Below are 15,493 nucleotides of genomic sequence, written 5' to 3'. Positions count from 1 at the left end.
GTTTACTGTACTGTAGGTTAAGTTTTCACATCTAATATCCCCCACAAACATTTATCTTATGTTTAACCCTCCCATTATCTTAGGGATCAATTTGACCCCTTCAATATTTAACTTCTCTAAATAAATGATCGACAGCATTTTTTTTTTTGCTTCATAATTAATGACTCTTCCTAACTTAGTGGGCACAACTGGGCAAACATAAAATGAATTTTATGTTGATGATGATATGCTTTCAATGTCCTGTACACATTTTGTACGCATTGGTGTTCTTTGGGGTCAGTTTGACCCCAGGTTGTTTCAGCTGTATACACACAGTTATTTTGGCTGTTTTGGATTATATTGAGAACATAACATGCAATTTTGTTATCTTCAAAAAACTTCCCTCTGTTTTAGGGCCATCACCTAACATAACTGTACCGGTACTGGAGGTTTAAATTGCTGGAGTAAAGGATAAAAGATGTTCGTAAATTTGAAGGCAATAGGAGGGATAAACAGCACAAGAAGGGGGGAAATGAGAGAGAGAAAGAGAGAGAGAGAGAGAGAGAGAGGGGGAGAGAGAGAGAGAGAGAGGGAGAGAAAGAGAAACAATAAGTCAAATATGTCTGTACATTCTCACCTGCCTTTATATACAGTCAGAAACTACAACCCAACTGCTGCCATGCAGTTTGTGGTAGCCATGCCTGGACTTGCTTGTCAAGTGGTCAGTTTCTGACCAGAGAAGTCCTTGTTTGGATATATATATTTATAGATATTTATCAAGATAAAATGGACAAAACAAGCACCAGTACTGTACATGTGATGATACATAGCCTATTCTGATTAATTATACATTACCTTTGTCATTGACTGGCTTGGAGAAACAATAATGAACCACTGGATCTCCCATGTACATGACCATTATTGCAGTTCAAAGCACAAATCTGTAATCCTCCTACCTACATTAGCTCATTAATAAACAGAGGTGTCGGGCATATCAGATTAGGGTTAGCATAAAGTTCTAGAGGAATGCATGGTTTTAAGAACAGGACTGTCCCATCCTGGTTCTTAAGCTGCTCTTAAGGCACACATGATAAAAAACAACATTGTAAGAAAGCCTCATTCTCAGTTAAGAGCTCAGACTGGAAACAAGGTTTGGCCTTACTGCTCTTTGTATTTAGCAACGAAGTTGTTTAGTGGTCCATCCATAACGGGCAAACAGTCTGATTTATTGCTGCAGAACAACTGTTCATACAGATATAACCCAAATGGGTGGGCTTTTTGCATCAAGTGGATGTTGGCCTTGTCCACCCACACCTGAGAGTGCACTGTCCTGTGTGACCATCAAGGTCGGTATGGATTGTTTCCACGGTGGCTGTTCCAAAGTGGGATCATATCCACTGCAGGGTGGTGGAGGTGGAATATGTGTTTCAAGAGGCTGTAGGACACATGTGGTCTGGGTGTTTATATAAGAGGTGGGGGGCATTGCTTTGAGGGGAGGCTGGCTGGGGTGGATGCTCAGAAGGTAGTCTTGCTGATGATATCTGTGAAATAGACAAATGATCAATGAGAACTGGTTTGTAAGCCGCAAAACTGTTTCCAATATTGCATTCATCTAGTGCCCACATATATAGGACTGTGCAAGAGATCAGCTTCATTTGCCTAATTTCCATTCAAAGCAGCCATTAAGGACAATTTATTCATTTTTTCAGGGGGCATTTCTGAGGACGGTGACACTTTATTTTGAGGGGTCCTTTTTTAGATGAAACACACTCAATGGGCTTTTAGTAACATGTCAAAAATATATTAGGGTTAGGATTAGGTTTTGGGTTGAGGTTAAGGTTAGGGTTAGGATTAGGGCCAGAGTGAGGGTTAGGTTTTGGGTAAGGTTGGTAAGGTTAGGTTTTGCATAATGGAAGTAACATATTAACAATACATCTACTTAATGTAAGTAATGTATCAACAGAACATCTACAAGATATTTATCTCAATGTGTTCAGATGCTTCAGTACTGCTACTTCACTGATTTGTTGTTGATGTGTTACTTAAGAGTCTATGAATCATCTACAAAAGACCACTCCAAATAAAGTGTTACCCCTGATTCAATTCTTACTCCAGATCTGAAAAAAAATCACAGCTGTTTCTGTCCATCCTTCCACTGTAAGAAGACAACTCAACACTATGGATAGATGTCAATAAGATGTTACTACTTAGAAAAGGAAGTAGACAAAAAAAAGAAAAATCTAGGTGTAAATCAAACAAAAAAGCAGGTGGTGTTCTCAGAACAATGGACAGACCACCTCAGAGAGTTCAATATCACTGAATGTGTTTAGGATTACTTGGATGCAAAAAAAGCAACCTTCTAAGACTGAACTTTGGAGGTGAACAAATATCCCTGCAGATTTCTTTGAAAAACTGAAAACAAACAAACAATACTTAATGGCTGCAAATGAAAGAAAATCTCCAAGCAAACTTCACTTCCTATGCTGACAGATAGCTCTATAGGGAACGTGTTACTTGAGGGTTTTTTTACCTGATTCTTTTTGAATCAAATCATTTGGTGCCATACCTGCATGCAGCCTGCTGATCACTAAACGTGCCTGGCTGGATATCAGATACAGACTGATGTATGGGTTGAGGAGTAAGTTGCGGTGGTTTGCTGTTGTTGTTGTTGTTATTTCGCTCTTTATGGTTATAAAAACCTTCTGTCATTTCCTGTTGTTCCATGTGCTGCCAACAATCTTCTCTCTTCCTTCTCTCTCTACGCACAAACAGACACACACACACACATTGTAAGCAGCGACACCCAAACACTCTCACATGCCACCATTTGCACAAACAATGCTTACTTGAACTTACATAAGATCATTTATATTAATGTGTTTCATTCTTTTGTTTCACAGCAGTAACTCACTGTAACTCAGGTTGCTATCAAGATTACGCTGTCTGTTTAATTTGTTATCAGACTCTAAAACAATCCTGACTTCTTTAAAAATGACATCTTTAAAATGAGCTATTTTTAACTGAAGCACTTAAGATGAGCATCTAAAAGCTGACTATCATACTTAAACTACCCAAACACTCTACTACCTCACAAGATGAACTACACAGCTAACAACATCATATCACACAATGTGAGCCTGTGGCATCCCTAGGAAATCTGTTTTATTTTTTTTCCCAAATTCCATTTTTTCCCATTTTTGGGATTTTACCCAGTTATCTGCAAGATTATTGAAAAAAAATAATGAAATACTTTATTGAAGTAATATTCAGTAACAGCAATAAAACATCTGGGTATAATGAACAAATTCATTAATGACTCATACACTCTCTCACGTGTAGTGAGCTACAGACTGGCACTAGATTAGATCGATTAGACAGAAGTGCTGTGGTTTTTGTGTGTGTCTGTGCTTTTGGCAGCGTATGCAGTAAAACACCCTAAACACATCCTGCATATGTAGAAAACAAAGGTAGTGTATATTTGCTGCATTTAAAGTACCGATATGAGATACAGTTCTATGCAAAAGTTTGGGAGCCCCTGGTCACATTACATGTTTTGTTGATTTTCTAAGTGAAAATACACATCCTCTACACATCGGCAGATTTTAATATACAATTACTGTTTATTTGCTGAATTTAAGATATTGGAAAAAAATAAAACAAACTGTGACCTGTGTAAAAGGTTTGGAACATTTTTATTTAATTTTTTCCAATATGGCAAACTTGACAAATGAACAGAAACTGTGCACTACAATTTGCTGGAAAAGGTTTGTTCCCTGAACAGAACATGTTCACTTATGCCACTGTATGCTGTTTACTGATGTGACAAACCCTCACTTCATCAGGGAAACGATACTTTAAGGGAAATTCCACTTATTTTTCAAAACTTCTGCATAATAAAACAATTAACATGTCAGCAAAGTCATACAAAATGGTTTGGTGTGAAATGCTCTGTTTCACAGACACAAGCAACAACAGTGGTGATAGGAACCAGACATCCGAAACATTTAATGCCTCTAAAAATGAACTCACAGAAAATTATTAAACAAAATGGTTGGGATTGTTTTAGCATAGTTTTGGGATAAGGTTTTGGGTAAAATCAGTTATATTTTTAAATAATTAATGGGGGAAGGATACATACATGGTATTCTAAGGCAAAAGAGTACCCAAAAAGATTTTTTTCAGACCCATTAACAATATTATATATATATATAACTCAAGAAGGCACATGTAGGTTTGCTGGTAATTTTAGATAGTAAATAAAATGGCTATATTTGCACTGTGGCTTTATTAGACATTGCAACCTCTGGTTCTTATCATCATAAGAATTATCTTGTGAAGAAATCTGAGCTGGTAAGTTTCTCTACAAACTCACCATTTCACATCAAACCATTCTAAATGACTTTGTTTACATCCCAAAGATTGAACTATGCAGAAATTTAGAAAAATTGGTAGAACTCCCCTTTAAGCTAGCCTGAAGAAAGACACCAGTGACGTTTAGCATGTTCTTGTTTTACTATTACTGATTTTACAGTTTTACTGATGCGCAGGGGCTGGATGCCCATGATATATACAGACGTATCACAGGATCTACGTTCACAAACGTCTAATGTTTAGAGATTTTGTTACAATCTCCAACATTTCTTCAATTTTTTTTTTTTATCCAAAATCTGTCACAGGATTATTTAAGATTCATTCTTTTTTTTCCTTATGAAACCAGATCCAGCATTTTCTGATGATACTCACTCTATACTGATACCTGGTATCGGATTGGTGCCATCTCTAAAAATGATCGATTCATAAAAAGGTCCAGTAAAGAATATACATCTTTCACTCATTGTGATACAGGCAGACCCAGTAGGCCCCTCTCTGTTCAAAGCCATTTCCAAACAGTTCCATTTTTGGTACTCTCACTCCTCTCTCTCTTTTTCTCTCCAGCTTTAACACCTTTCTCTCTCCCTTATTCTTTGCTCTTCTGCTCTCATTCATTATCCCACTCATTTCCCTCTCGTTTCTTCCTCCTCCCTCTTCTCACCTTTCCATCCGTCTCCTTTCCTCTTTTCTCACACGCTTCAGCAGGCAAGAGGTGATGAAGATTATGCTCATGAAAATGATGATGGCTGAGCTGATGATGGATGCAAGCAAAGCCAAACGGAAGCCTTCATCCTCGTACCGTGAGACAGCTAGAAGAGGGAAAGATTTACGCAACGGTCAATAGCAGAAGTGAAAAGAAGTGAAAAATATACACAGCAAAGATGCTTCTGCTTTATGTTTGTACACTTCACTTCCTGCAACTCAGGGGACCATTATAAGACAAGTTCCCAATGCTATGTGAGCACATTGTAAAAAACCCAACTTAAATTTGTTGGCCTATATCATTTTATGGTATCTGAACAAAGAGTTTGTCAAGTATTGATTTAAAATGTTATTTTTTGTTAGTCCAACACAATCCGCCTAAGTACTAAAAACACACAAGTGTTTGGTTAAAAGAACTTTTGCAATTAAACTTTTTGAGTAAACTGAACATCAAATCCAAAGTTAAAGGGGAATTCCACCCATTTTTCAAAAGTTCCACATAATTAAATGGTTAAGATGTAAACAAAGTCAAGAGTGGTTTGGAGTCAGAATTGTTCTCAGTGGTGGTGATAGGAACCAGGCGTCTTAAGAGTTTAATGCCTCTAAAAGCTCCTTCAATGAAAATTACTACACAAAGTGGTTAAGTATACACTGCCGGATGTCTGAGACATTGTTTTACGATAGTCTTGTGATAAATCCATTTATTTGGTGGAGGGTACATGCAAGGTGTTGCCCCCAAAGAAAACGTATTTTTTCAGACTTTTCATTATTTTACCATCATCAACATTACATATAAAACCCAGAAGACACGTGTAGGTTCACTGGTTTTGGATAGTAAATAAAATAGCTATATTTGTGTTGCAGACATTGTGACTCCTGGTTCCTATCAACACCACTGTAAAGAATTCTGAGTCTGTACGTTTCTCTACAAAGAGTGTATTAAACAGTGTATTAAACAATTTTGTACACAGACATTTAAGTGATTTCAGGGTCCCCCAAGTGGCATAACTGTCTAAGCGTTACTCTATTATCAGGAGATTGTGGATGCCACAGCCTACGGAGCCCCACTGGTGACATTCCCATATAAATAAAAATAACATGTGGCGTTATTTGAGATCCTAATGTGTGGCAAGGTAACCTGCTTACTTACTTTTTTAAGTTTAAAACGGCATAATATAAACTTACATATATTATAGAAACTTACCAACTCTGAAACTGTTCTTTACAGCGGTGGTGATAGGAACCAAGGATCACGATTTCTACAACACTACACTACTACAACTACAGCCATGTCTTCTTAGATTTAATATGTGCTAATATGGTTTTTTAATCATACGTTTTAGGTCAAAACTTGATATTCAAGCTACCATAAAACAATGTCGCAGGCATCAGACAGTGTATTTGTAACCATTTGGTGTAATAGCTTTCTGTGAGAGAGCTTTTAGCGGCTTCGGTCGTCTGGTTCCTATCCTAGTAAGTTTCTGTAGAACACAGTATTTTTTATCAATCTCACTGAATGACTGTCTGCATCTTAACCATTTTATTATGCAGAAATTTTGGAATGTTACTACAACAGTATGACATCAAATTCATGTGTTTCCACAAGCTACCATCTTTTACCATTTTTCATTAAAAGCATGAGGCCCAAATGAGAATCTAAATGATCAAATTCTATTTGTTTACACTTGATGTAAAAGATTTTATGCAGATATATAAGATCATTAAAAATAATGCATTCAACAAAATGAGAAGAACAACGGAAAAACGGAAAAGAACAGAAAAGGAAAAGAAACACTGTACATAATACTGTACATACAGTCCAGTACACAACAGTATGACAGTTGATTGGCACACACAGTCAGAGGCTGCTAGTACATCTCAGGAAAGAGAAACAATATAATAGGATTCTTTCAGGGAAAGTGAACAATAATGTAGTAGAGCTTGAAGGCCTTGAAGTAAGACCCCAAGTACAAAGCAACAAATTAGTCTTTTACAGCAAGAGGAAACGAGAAAAGCGAGAAAATGTAAAAAGTTTCAAATTAGAGTCGTAAAGAAAATGTCAGAGGAAATGAATGAAGTCTGGCATGCTCCACTGATCCTGCAGTGCTGGCAATTTTCCTGCTCAAGGCTTTCTAAGCATTGAATATATTGTGTATGCTATCTACTGTATCACACAGACAGCTGAAAGAGTGGTTTAGAACACAGACGCCTATTTTTACTTTTTCTGTCATACTCACACTAACACATTCTCACACTCTTGACACTCTTGTCTTGTTTTCTCTCTTCAAACACGCTCACACACTTGTCAGTCACCCCAGCCTCTGCCAGAGAATGCTAATGGTGTTGTTTCAGACTTTTTTGAATCATGGCAGATTTTCCAGTGTGAGTAATCTGTCCAGAAGCATTATTAAAGGATTGTAAGGATCATATGTAGGATGGCCATGTACATGTATGTATGCATGTCTTACGTCTACACTCTGGGACTCCTCCGCTCCACAGCGCAGTGTTACTGTCCTGCACGCAGGACACCCGTCCACCGCTGACCGCCCGGTGCTTGTAGGGGCACTGTAAGGTCATCACAGTTCCAACACTGGTGCCATTTCCCACCACTAGCTTTAGCGTACCCACAACCGGAGACTGCATGGGAGCGCATTGACCTAACAGAGAGAAACAGAGTATCTTCAGAGGACAGAGTGCACAGCATTGGAATGCTAAGTCTGAAACAAATGGAACACAATGAGCAGCACTAGATTAGAGTTTCCTGAAAAACATTAACTGCACGCAGTGCCCTGACGCACTCAGACCATTCTGGTCCTGCAGGACCTCGATAGCAAAGCAGTATTTCTACTAAGGAATTTTAGGGAAACACGCAAAGTACAGTGATATTTTGTAAACAAACGAAACAGTTGAAATGTAGAAAAATACATACTGACCTATAATCTCATACGCTCATAATAAATTTGCAGTGCCAGGACAAAATCTATAAATGCTAATAAAACACAGCTTTATTGTTGAAGATGAATTCCACCAATTTTTCAAAAGTTCTGCATAATGCTGTAGTTGAGATGTACCAAACAGTGATTTAGAGTAATAGAATAGAATAGAATAGAATAGAATAGAGTAGAACAGAATAGAACTTTATTGTCCAACAATGTTGGTCATTTGTCTTTGTTTATCTTTCCTTATAATACAACATAAAACAGTAAGTACAAACATTCTCAACAAACCACAATCTAAACATAAATCCTACACCAGTCTTTACATGCTAATTCAGGAGGATAAAGATGTTGGGAATAAAAGGTTTCTTAAAACACTTTTCTTAGTTTTAGGCATCCTTAAGCATCAACCTGACAGTAACGACTCAAACTCATTGTAAAAAGGATGGCTTGGGTCATGAACTATCACTCTCAGAAAAAAGGGTACTAAACCGTCAGTGGTACCCAAAAGATACCCATCTTGTCACTGGGGTGGTACCCTCCAAGGTACGTCTTCAATACCTTTAGTGAGGGAACATAATTGTACCATAATCCATTGAAATTATATTCTTTAAGTTGTACTGACTTGCACTGACATTTATTCAAAATGTTAAATTATGAAAAGGTACTAATAGGTACTTTTTTCCTGGGAAAAACTGATTTAAGGTACATAAATGGACATTAAAACCATTGTTGTACCTTTGTACCTTACCTTGATGAATGAAAACGTACAGCAGCCCTATACAACTCATCTAGCTGCTCCTGCTGCCTAACTGTAAGTTTACTAGCCATTCTAAAAACTCTAGGCATTTAGGTTCCAAAACCAAACACTTTCCACCAAACTAATGTAGGCTTTTTCCAAGTATGTTTTTACTCACTCCAATCAGTCTCTGATTAGCTCTCTTGAAAATATTGTGTCTTCTCAATAAAACTGAGCTGATCATCTAAAAAAAGTTCTAATGTACTTAAACCATTTAACACTTTCCAAGGGTTGATCATTAAGAGCAAGTGCTGGTAGGCGTTCCAAACTGTGACATGTCAGTTCCTTTGTTTTCTCTACATTCATTAGAAAACTTGAACTTCACCAACTTTAAAGAACGGAAACATGTTCAAAATAAATCTGATTATCTATCACTTGTTTTGCTTATCTATCACTTGGTCACCAGGAAAGAGACCAACTACAGCCAAATCAACCACATATAAAAATAATTGAACAGAGATAGTATAAATAGAGAAGAGTAAAGGAGACAGAACACATTTCTGGATGGTGCCAGTGTTTTAAACCAGTTTATCAGAAAACACCCCTTTATTCTAGACTGTCTGAGAGCGGCCTGTTAAAAAGTCCTTAATCCAGTGTACCAACAATCTACAATCAATATCTTAAATCTAAGCACAAGACTTGGTGAATGGCCTCTCTTTCCATGCATTTGCAAGGACAGATGTTAATGCAACTGGCCGAAAGCCATTTAATGCTCTTAATCCTGGATTCCTAGGAATAGGAATGAATATGGATCCCTTCCACGACTTTGGCATGATGTAGGCATAAAGTAACCTCTGAAACAACTGGGTAAAAACACCTTGCAGCTGATGGGCATAAATCTTTGATGTGAAATGGTTAATTGTACTGAAACTGCCCAACTCTAATTTCTTCACAACGAAGGTGATAGGAACCAAGAGTAAAAATACACTTAAGGCTAGGTAATAACTTTGGGTTAGGGCACTTTTAGAGGTGGATGTCTGGTTCCTGTCACCACAACTGTGAACACTGTCAACTCTGGTTTCCCTGAAATGAAGCTTTTCACATCAAGCCACTCCAAATGACTTTGTTTACATCTAAACCACTTATTTATGCATTTTCAAAAACTGGTGGAATAAAAGATAAAAAATGAAAAAGGGTAATTAAAGGGTATTGCATGTGGGATGTCATGTCTAACATCCAAAAGCAGAACCAAAAACCAGAAACAAGATGGCAAAAGTAATGCTGCGCCTAAAGCTGAAAACGTCTGTACAAACGAATAAAAGAAAGTTGAGAAAAATCAAACAAATGAGCTGGATTAACAGCTTGCAGCGAGTCATCATTATTTGATAGCAGTGATAGCATTTTTTACCGAATGAATGGCTCATTTTGACTGGAGGACAAGGCCAAAGGTTTTGCAGAATGTTAGCAAGCTAATTCTCTCACTGGATGTCAACTGTGGTCAACTGCATTTGGCCAGGTAAGTGTTTAATGTAGAGATGCACAGATCACCGATGCACCGATTTTTGTATGGCTAATTTTTGGGGGATAAATTATTGGCCAATTTCATTAGCCTATTTTAAACACCTGACGCCCACACTGTGTGGACTAAGTAAACATGTGAAAAACAGTCCAAAATAACGAATACACTTACTCGGCATTACATTATTTACATCAGAAAGTTTCAACACAGATTGGTCAAAATGAAAACAGTTGGCCAATTGTCGATTGCTTCAAGCAAACAATGACCAATTCCCATCTTGGCTGATTACGATCACATGTTCTGATCATGCTACTCAGAATCACCCAATGCATGTAGGTACAAAACATTAAATAATGTTTTCTTAACACATTAATCTAAAGGCTGTCAAATTACTCCGACAATCATAATTGTTGTCTTTGATTACAGGAATAAACTGCACAATGATTTCTGGAAATAAAAAACCCACTATGGGTTTGATTGAAAAAATAGCTGTAAGCAGGAAATCTCACAGCAGGAAAATGTGTAAATGACTGTGTTGTAATCCCACCTCATGTTTCACGCATCCTGTCTGCAGCTAAGCTCAAAACCCTAGACACAGTAACGCAATGCCTTGTGTTTCGGTTAACATAAATACATCAATCTAGATTATACATACTTATTTTTATGTGCTTTATGTTGCAAAGTATAATATAAATGCTCAAAACAAACATATTCGTACCGCAGTTTCATTATTTCTAGTTGTCACATTGCATCAGTGCATCATGGTACTTGTTATAGGTCATACTGAGGCACTAGGCCATACACCATCCAGCATTATCTGTCTCTCAAATCTGAGGTGTTAGAACCCTGAGAGGAAAGGGTCTGGGAGAACCCAACCCATTTGTGAAGTTCAGGTTTTTGTATAAAGTTTCTGTTATTGTAATGTATATGGTTTACATTCTCTCTGCATCCACATTCCCTCACTTGATATCCTCATAATAATTCAGAATTCAGAAAGTGTTTGTGCTGGCTTCCAGGCGTGGTATGCTTACCACTGGGAAAAAGTCATTCTGATGACTTGAGAATTTTTTTTTGTTTTTTTCCCCTTGTCTCAGATTCTTAGAAAGGTACTGAACGCAAAAACAGACACCCACATCCGCAGGGCCCCATGCCTTATCACAATACTGTGGACAGCTGTTGTTCTTTGATTAGGAAATGTCTTTTTTGCCTCATAGCTTCCTCACAGCGATGTACAAAAGAGGGTATATGAAAAAGCGCTGTGTTTTGGATGAGGAGTGATAACATGCAGGTGTATTTTTACTTGGAAATCAAGGCTCGTCTGCCCAGATTCAAAACACGGGGTGTTAAAGACTGCCCATGTTGTGAGATCACATCAAAAATGAACCTAATCTCGGTTCATTATTCGATATACATAACAAAAATAAGAGCACTCATTAAACTATTAATTGTTAAAAACAGCAGAAAAAAATAAAATAACAAAAAATAGGAGCCAGCCACGGAGAACAGCTTTGTATTTCCGTTAGTAAAGCATACTTGCACACTGGCAGAGAGGCTTCCTGTGTCTGTAGTTTCTGTTTTACGTAGACTTTAACTTTCATGGCACCTATGGTCTCTCTTGTCGCAAAATAATGCCAGTAAAAAAGTGAAGCGCCAGTCTTAGCCAACTAAGATGTAGGGCCAGTTGAGGAGACATTGGGTACTGTTCTAATGCATCACTCTTGCGTCGTAAACATGCAACACACAGAAAAGTCCATAGGAGTTGAATTAAAAATTTCCACCAATTTGTCAAAATTTCTGTATAATTCAGTGGTTGAGATATAAACAAAGTTGTTCAGAGTGGTTTGTTGTGAAATGGTTCATCTGCAGTGTAAACTACAGACTCAGACTTCTTTAGTGGTGATGATAGGAACCAGACGTCCTAAAATCTACAATGCAAATATAGCCAATTATCTAATATCGAAACCACCAGTGAACCTACATGTCTTTTGAGTTTTTTATGTAACGTTGATGATTGTAAAATTTACAATTAATGGTCAATCTGAAAAATAAAATCTTTTCTTTGGGGACAAACATGACCCTTCATGTATCCCTCCACCATTAATATATTATATATATATAATATATATATATATATATATATATATATATATATACACGTTAAAATACGTTTTAGAGCAAAACTTCATCTCAAAACTAGTGACATCAGGCAGTTTATTCATAACCATTTCTGGGAGCCCACTGTGAACAATTCTGACTCTAAGTTTCCCTAGAAGTATTTTACAGCAAACCACTCAGAATGATTTTGTTGACATGTTAACCATTTACTTATGCTGAAATTTGGGTGGAGCTCCCCTTTAACTCTTACAGCATTCATATATGTCTCAACTGAACCCTGTAAGAGCGGATTCAGCGCGACACAGAGCTCGAACCGTAATTAGTTCTAAATAAACCTGCAGGTGTCGAATTCAGCACAGCGAAGCCCCCGAAGATGAGGCGGTGTTACATTCGTGTCCACGGTGCTGGTTACCTGTTTGGTTCCGTGTCCGGTTAGCATCGTCCTGCGCCACTTTGGACTTGGTCTCCTCAGACACGGACGCGTTGAACGAAGCCATCGATGCCGAGCCTCCAGCCGCGCTGACCCGGAGCCTCTGAGCCGCTGAAGTTAGTCTCTGTGTCGGCGTGTGGGGAGCTCAGAGGTCCTGTCAGTCTGATTTCATCAGATGGTGGGAGTGGAGGGGGGGTGAGTGTCAGTGAGGACGAGGGCACACCGTCCTGGGCGAGTCCACAGACAGACAGACGGTTTGGAGGATGAGCGTCGGTCTCCTTTTAGCTTAGCAGAAGCTGTTCAGTCGGACGTCTCGTCAGTTAGACTCATGCCAGAGCAGACAGTCTGTGTCAGTCAGGAAGCGGGAAAGCAACTTCTGCCTCTTTTTGTGTGTGTGTGGCACCTTCCGCCGCTGTGCTCAGCCTGCACTGCTCTGTAGCCTCACGCACCACAGCAACACCAACACTGAAACGAAACACACTCACCATGTCTGCACACCGCAGCACGAAGCTCAGGAGCTAACAGCTACAGCTAGCAGGTTAGAGAGTTTTTGTGGGCCATATACGAGTTAGTTGACTGCACAGTGGGCAATGTGACAGTTTACCCAATGAGTGGATTAACTGTAACAGACAGTGGGTCAGTTTAACACCTGCTAGAAAAGTCTGACGAATTAGTGCAAAACAAAGTTAATTCAGTGTAATTATATGTTGTAAGAAGCAAATATATTGTCCATCCGTACTGCATCATAAAGTACCATCTATAAGACAGACAGACAGCTCAGTTCATAGATACACATACATATGAAATATATGAAAACTGACATGACACTGTGTGTCAATGACAAATTTATTGGTTGTCCAGTGTAGGACAGCAAATTAAAAAACATCATACATCTGTAAAACATGGAACATTGGCTGTGTCCAAAACTACCATACCAGATTGTATGTAAACAAAAGGACACCACCCATAGAAGTCCATTGAAAAGTGTAGTATGTGTAGTAATAGTGTGGTTTTGGACACAGCTATTGTTTCTGAATAATTACAGCTTTACCAACTGTTAATGTCAATTTTTTTAAATATGCTATATCTGAAAGATACTAATAAAGTAGAAGAAAATCTCTGTGTTCAGATGTTTCTCTTTTTCATTGTAAAATTTGTGTAAACGTATGAAACAAAGAGACAAAATTGACTTTATTTGTCTTTGTTTACTAAAGGTGGCTCAGCTGTAATGCTGGGTAACTAACCCTGCAGTATGGAGGCTGGACCAGGCTGGCCCAGCTAGCACTTGCTATGAGCTTGTCAGCTGCTTCAAAACAGTGCTACATTGTAGGCAACAAGATTTTGATTAAAGTAATGTAAGGTTGGATTTTGTGATTTACAGAAACAGCTGAAGTAACTGAATAAAATTGAGTTAAAAAAAAAAAAACGTACATGTCCTGAGACGCTCTTTGGCACAGATCTCTTTAAAACGCTGATGAATCGCTCTGAATTTTTGAATGTGGTAATGTGGCCAGAAGCACACACTGCTTGACCTTATATAACAACACCAAAGTCTGTGTTGTCTGGTTGTTCCCCACGCTCCCCTACACGTGTGTATTCTGAATGTCGTACTGATGTGCACCTACAAGCAACAACAGCTCAGCCATGAAGTGATAAACCAGCAAAAGAACTGTGTGTTAGGAGCTTCACAAAATGGGTTTCCATGGCGGAGCAGCTACACACAAGCCTAACATCGAAATGCACAATGCCAGACGGTGGGGAGGAGTGGTGTAAAGACATGGCTGGGTGAGTTTGGTGAGGAAGAACTTGACTGGCCCTCACAGAGCCCTGACGTCAACCCCATCGAACACCTTTAGCATGAACTAGTACAGAGATTGCTGGCCAGGCCCTCTCGTCCAACATCAGCGTCTGACCTTACAAATACTCTTTCCTGATGAATGGGCAAAAATTCCCACAGACACACTCCAAAATCTCATAGTGTCTCATAATAATTACTTTAATACTTATAATACATATAATAATTAAAAGCAGAAAATCTCAATTATGAGAAAGCAACTCATAATTATGGGAAAGTAACAACAATAATAATAATAACAACAATAATAATGATAATAATAATAATAATTTGCCTTTATTACTTGACCTGCTTTCAGTTTTTGATCTTGCAATATGATTTTGTGATTAAAAATAGTGTTAAAAAGTTATAGAGCATTTCCACATCTAAAAAGTAAAAAAAAAGCCTTCAGTACTGTTCATTTTTATAGTTTATGTCATTACAAAGGTAATTTTATAATTTATTTACTAGATATAGTTAGATGTGATATTAATTCAGTTAAAAACAAAACTCCATTTGAGTTGTATGGTTTATTCTGCTTGCAGAATCTTGCTTTTCATTTCCGCATTGCAGTCTGTGCTGCACTGCTTCTGGTAAAGTCGTGCAGTTTAAAGCGAAACACAAATCGAGAATGGAAATGAGGAATTGCTTGGCAGCAGAATACAACTACTGTCTCCCATTTCCTAAAAAAGTGTCAGATGATACTCGTCTATTTAGAAGAACCAATCAACTACCACCTTCTAATTAAAGAATTGTGCTTCAGTGTTCACTCAAGTAGTATTCTCCAATCAAAAGTGTTGCCAATAGAATGGGATGCTGTAGAGCAGCTGCACCGTGCCCAATGTGACCAGTTAAAGGGGTAAATAGC

At 38.1% G+C, this 15,493-nt stretch overlaps 1 protein-coding gene across 1 annotated transcript; it reads right to left on the bottom strand.

The window, feature by feature from the left end:
* Nucleotides 1–137: 137 nt before the first annotated feature.
* Nucleotides 138–13,301, bottom strand: LOC118813546. Its single transcript, XM_036578936.1, has 5 exons — nt 12,774–13,301; nt 7,521–7,709; nt 5,012–5,159; nt 2,546–2,737; nt 138–1,520 (listed from the first exon to the last, which is right to left on the bottom strand). The coding sequence occupies exons 1-5, from the start codon at nt 12,856–12,858 to the stop codon at nt 1,226–1,228; spliced, it is 909 nt and encodes a 302-aa protein (XP_036434829.1). The 5' UTR covers nt 12,859–13,301; the 3' UTR covers nt 138–1,225.
* Nucleotides 13,302–15,493: the final 2,192 nt, after the last annotated feature.

This window comes from Colossoma macropomum, unplaced genomic scaffold (assembly GCF_904425465.1).
Source record: "Colossoma macropomum unplaced genomic scaffold, Colossoma_macropomum, whole genome shotgun sequence".
Lineage (NCBI taxonomy): Eukaryota > Metazoa > Chordata > Actinopteri > Characiformes > Serrasalmidae > Colossoma > Colossoma macropomum.
This window is presented reverse-complemented; position numbering and strand designations above follow the sequence as displayed.

Bases quoted from the DNA above. Each gene is read 5' to 3' on its own strand.
- LOC118813546 (XM_036578936.1), bottom strand. From the start codon at position 12,858: ATGGCTTCGTTCAACGCGTCCGTGTCTGAGGAGACCAAGTCCAAAGTG. The intron at 5,160-7,520 runs GTAAGACATGCA...TCCCTCTTCTAG, and splicing joins AGGAGTCCCAGAGTGTAGAC to CTGTCTCACGGTACGAGGAT. The intron at 1,521-2,545 runs GTATGGCACCAA...TCTATTTCACAG, and splicing joins GATCAGCAGGCTGCATGCAG to ATATCATCAGCAAGACTACC.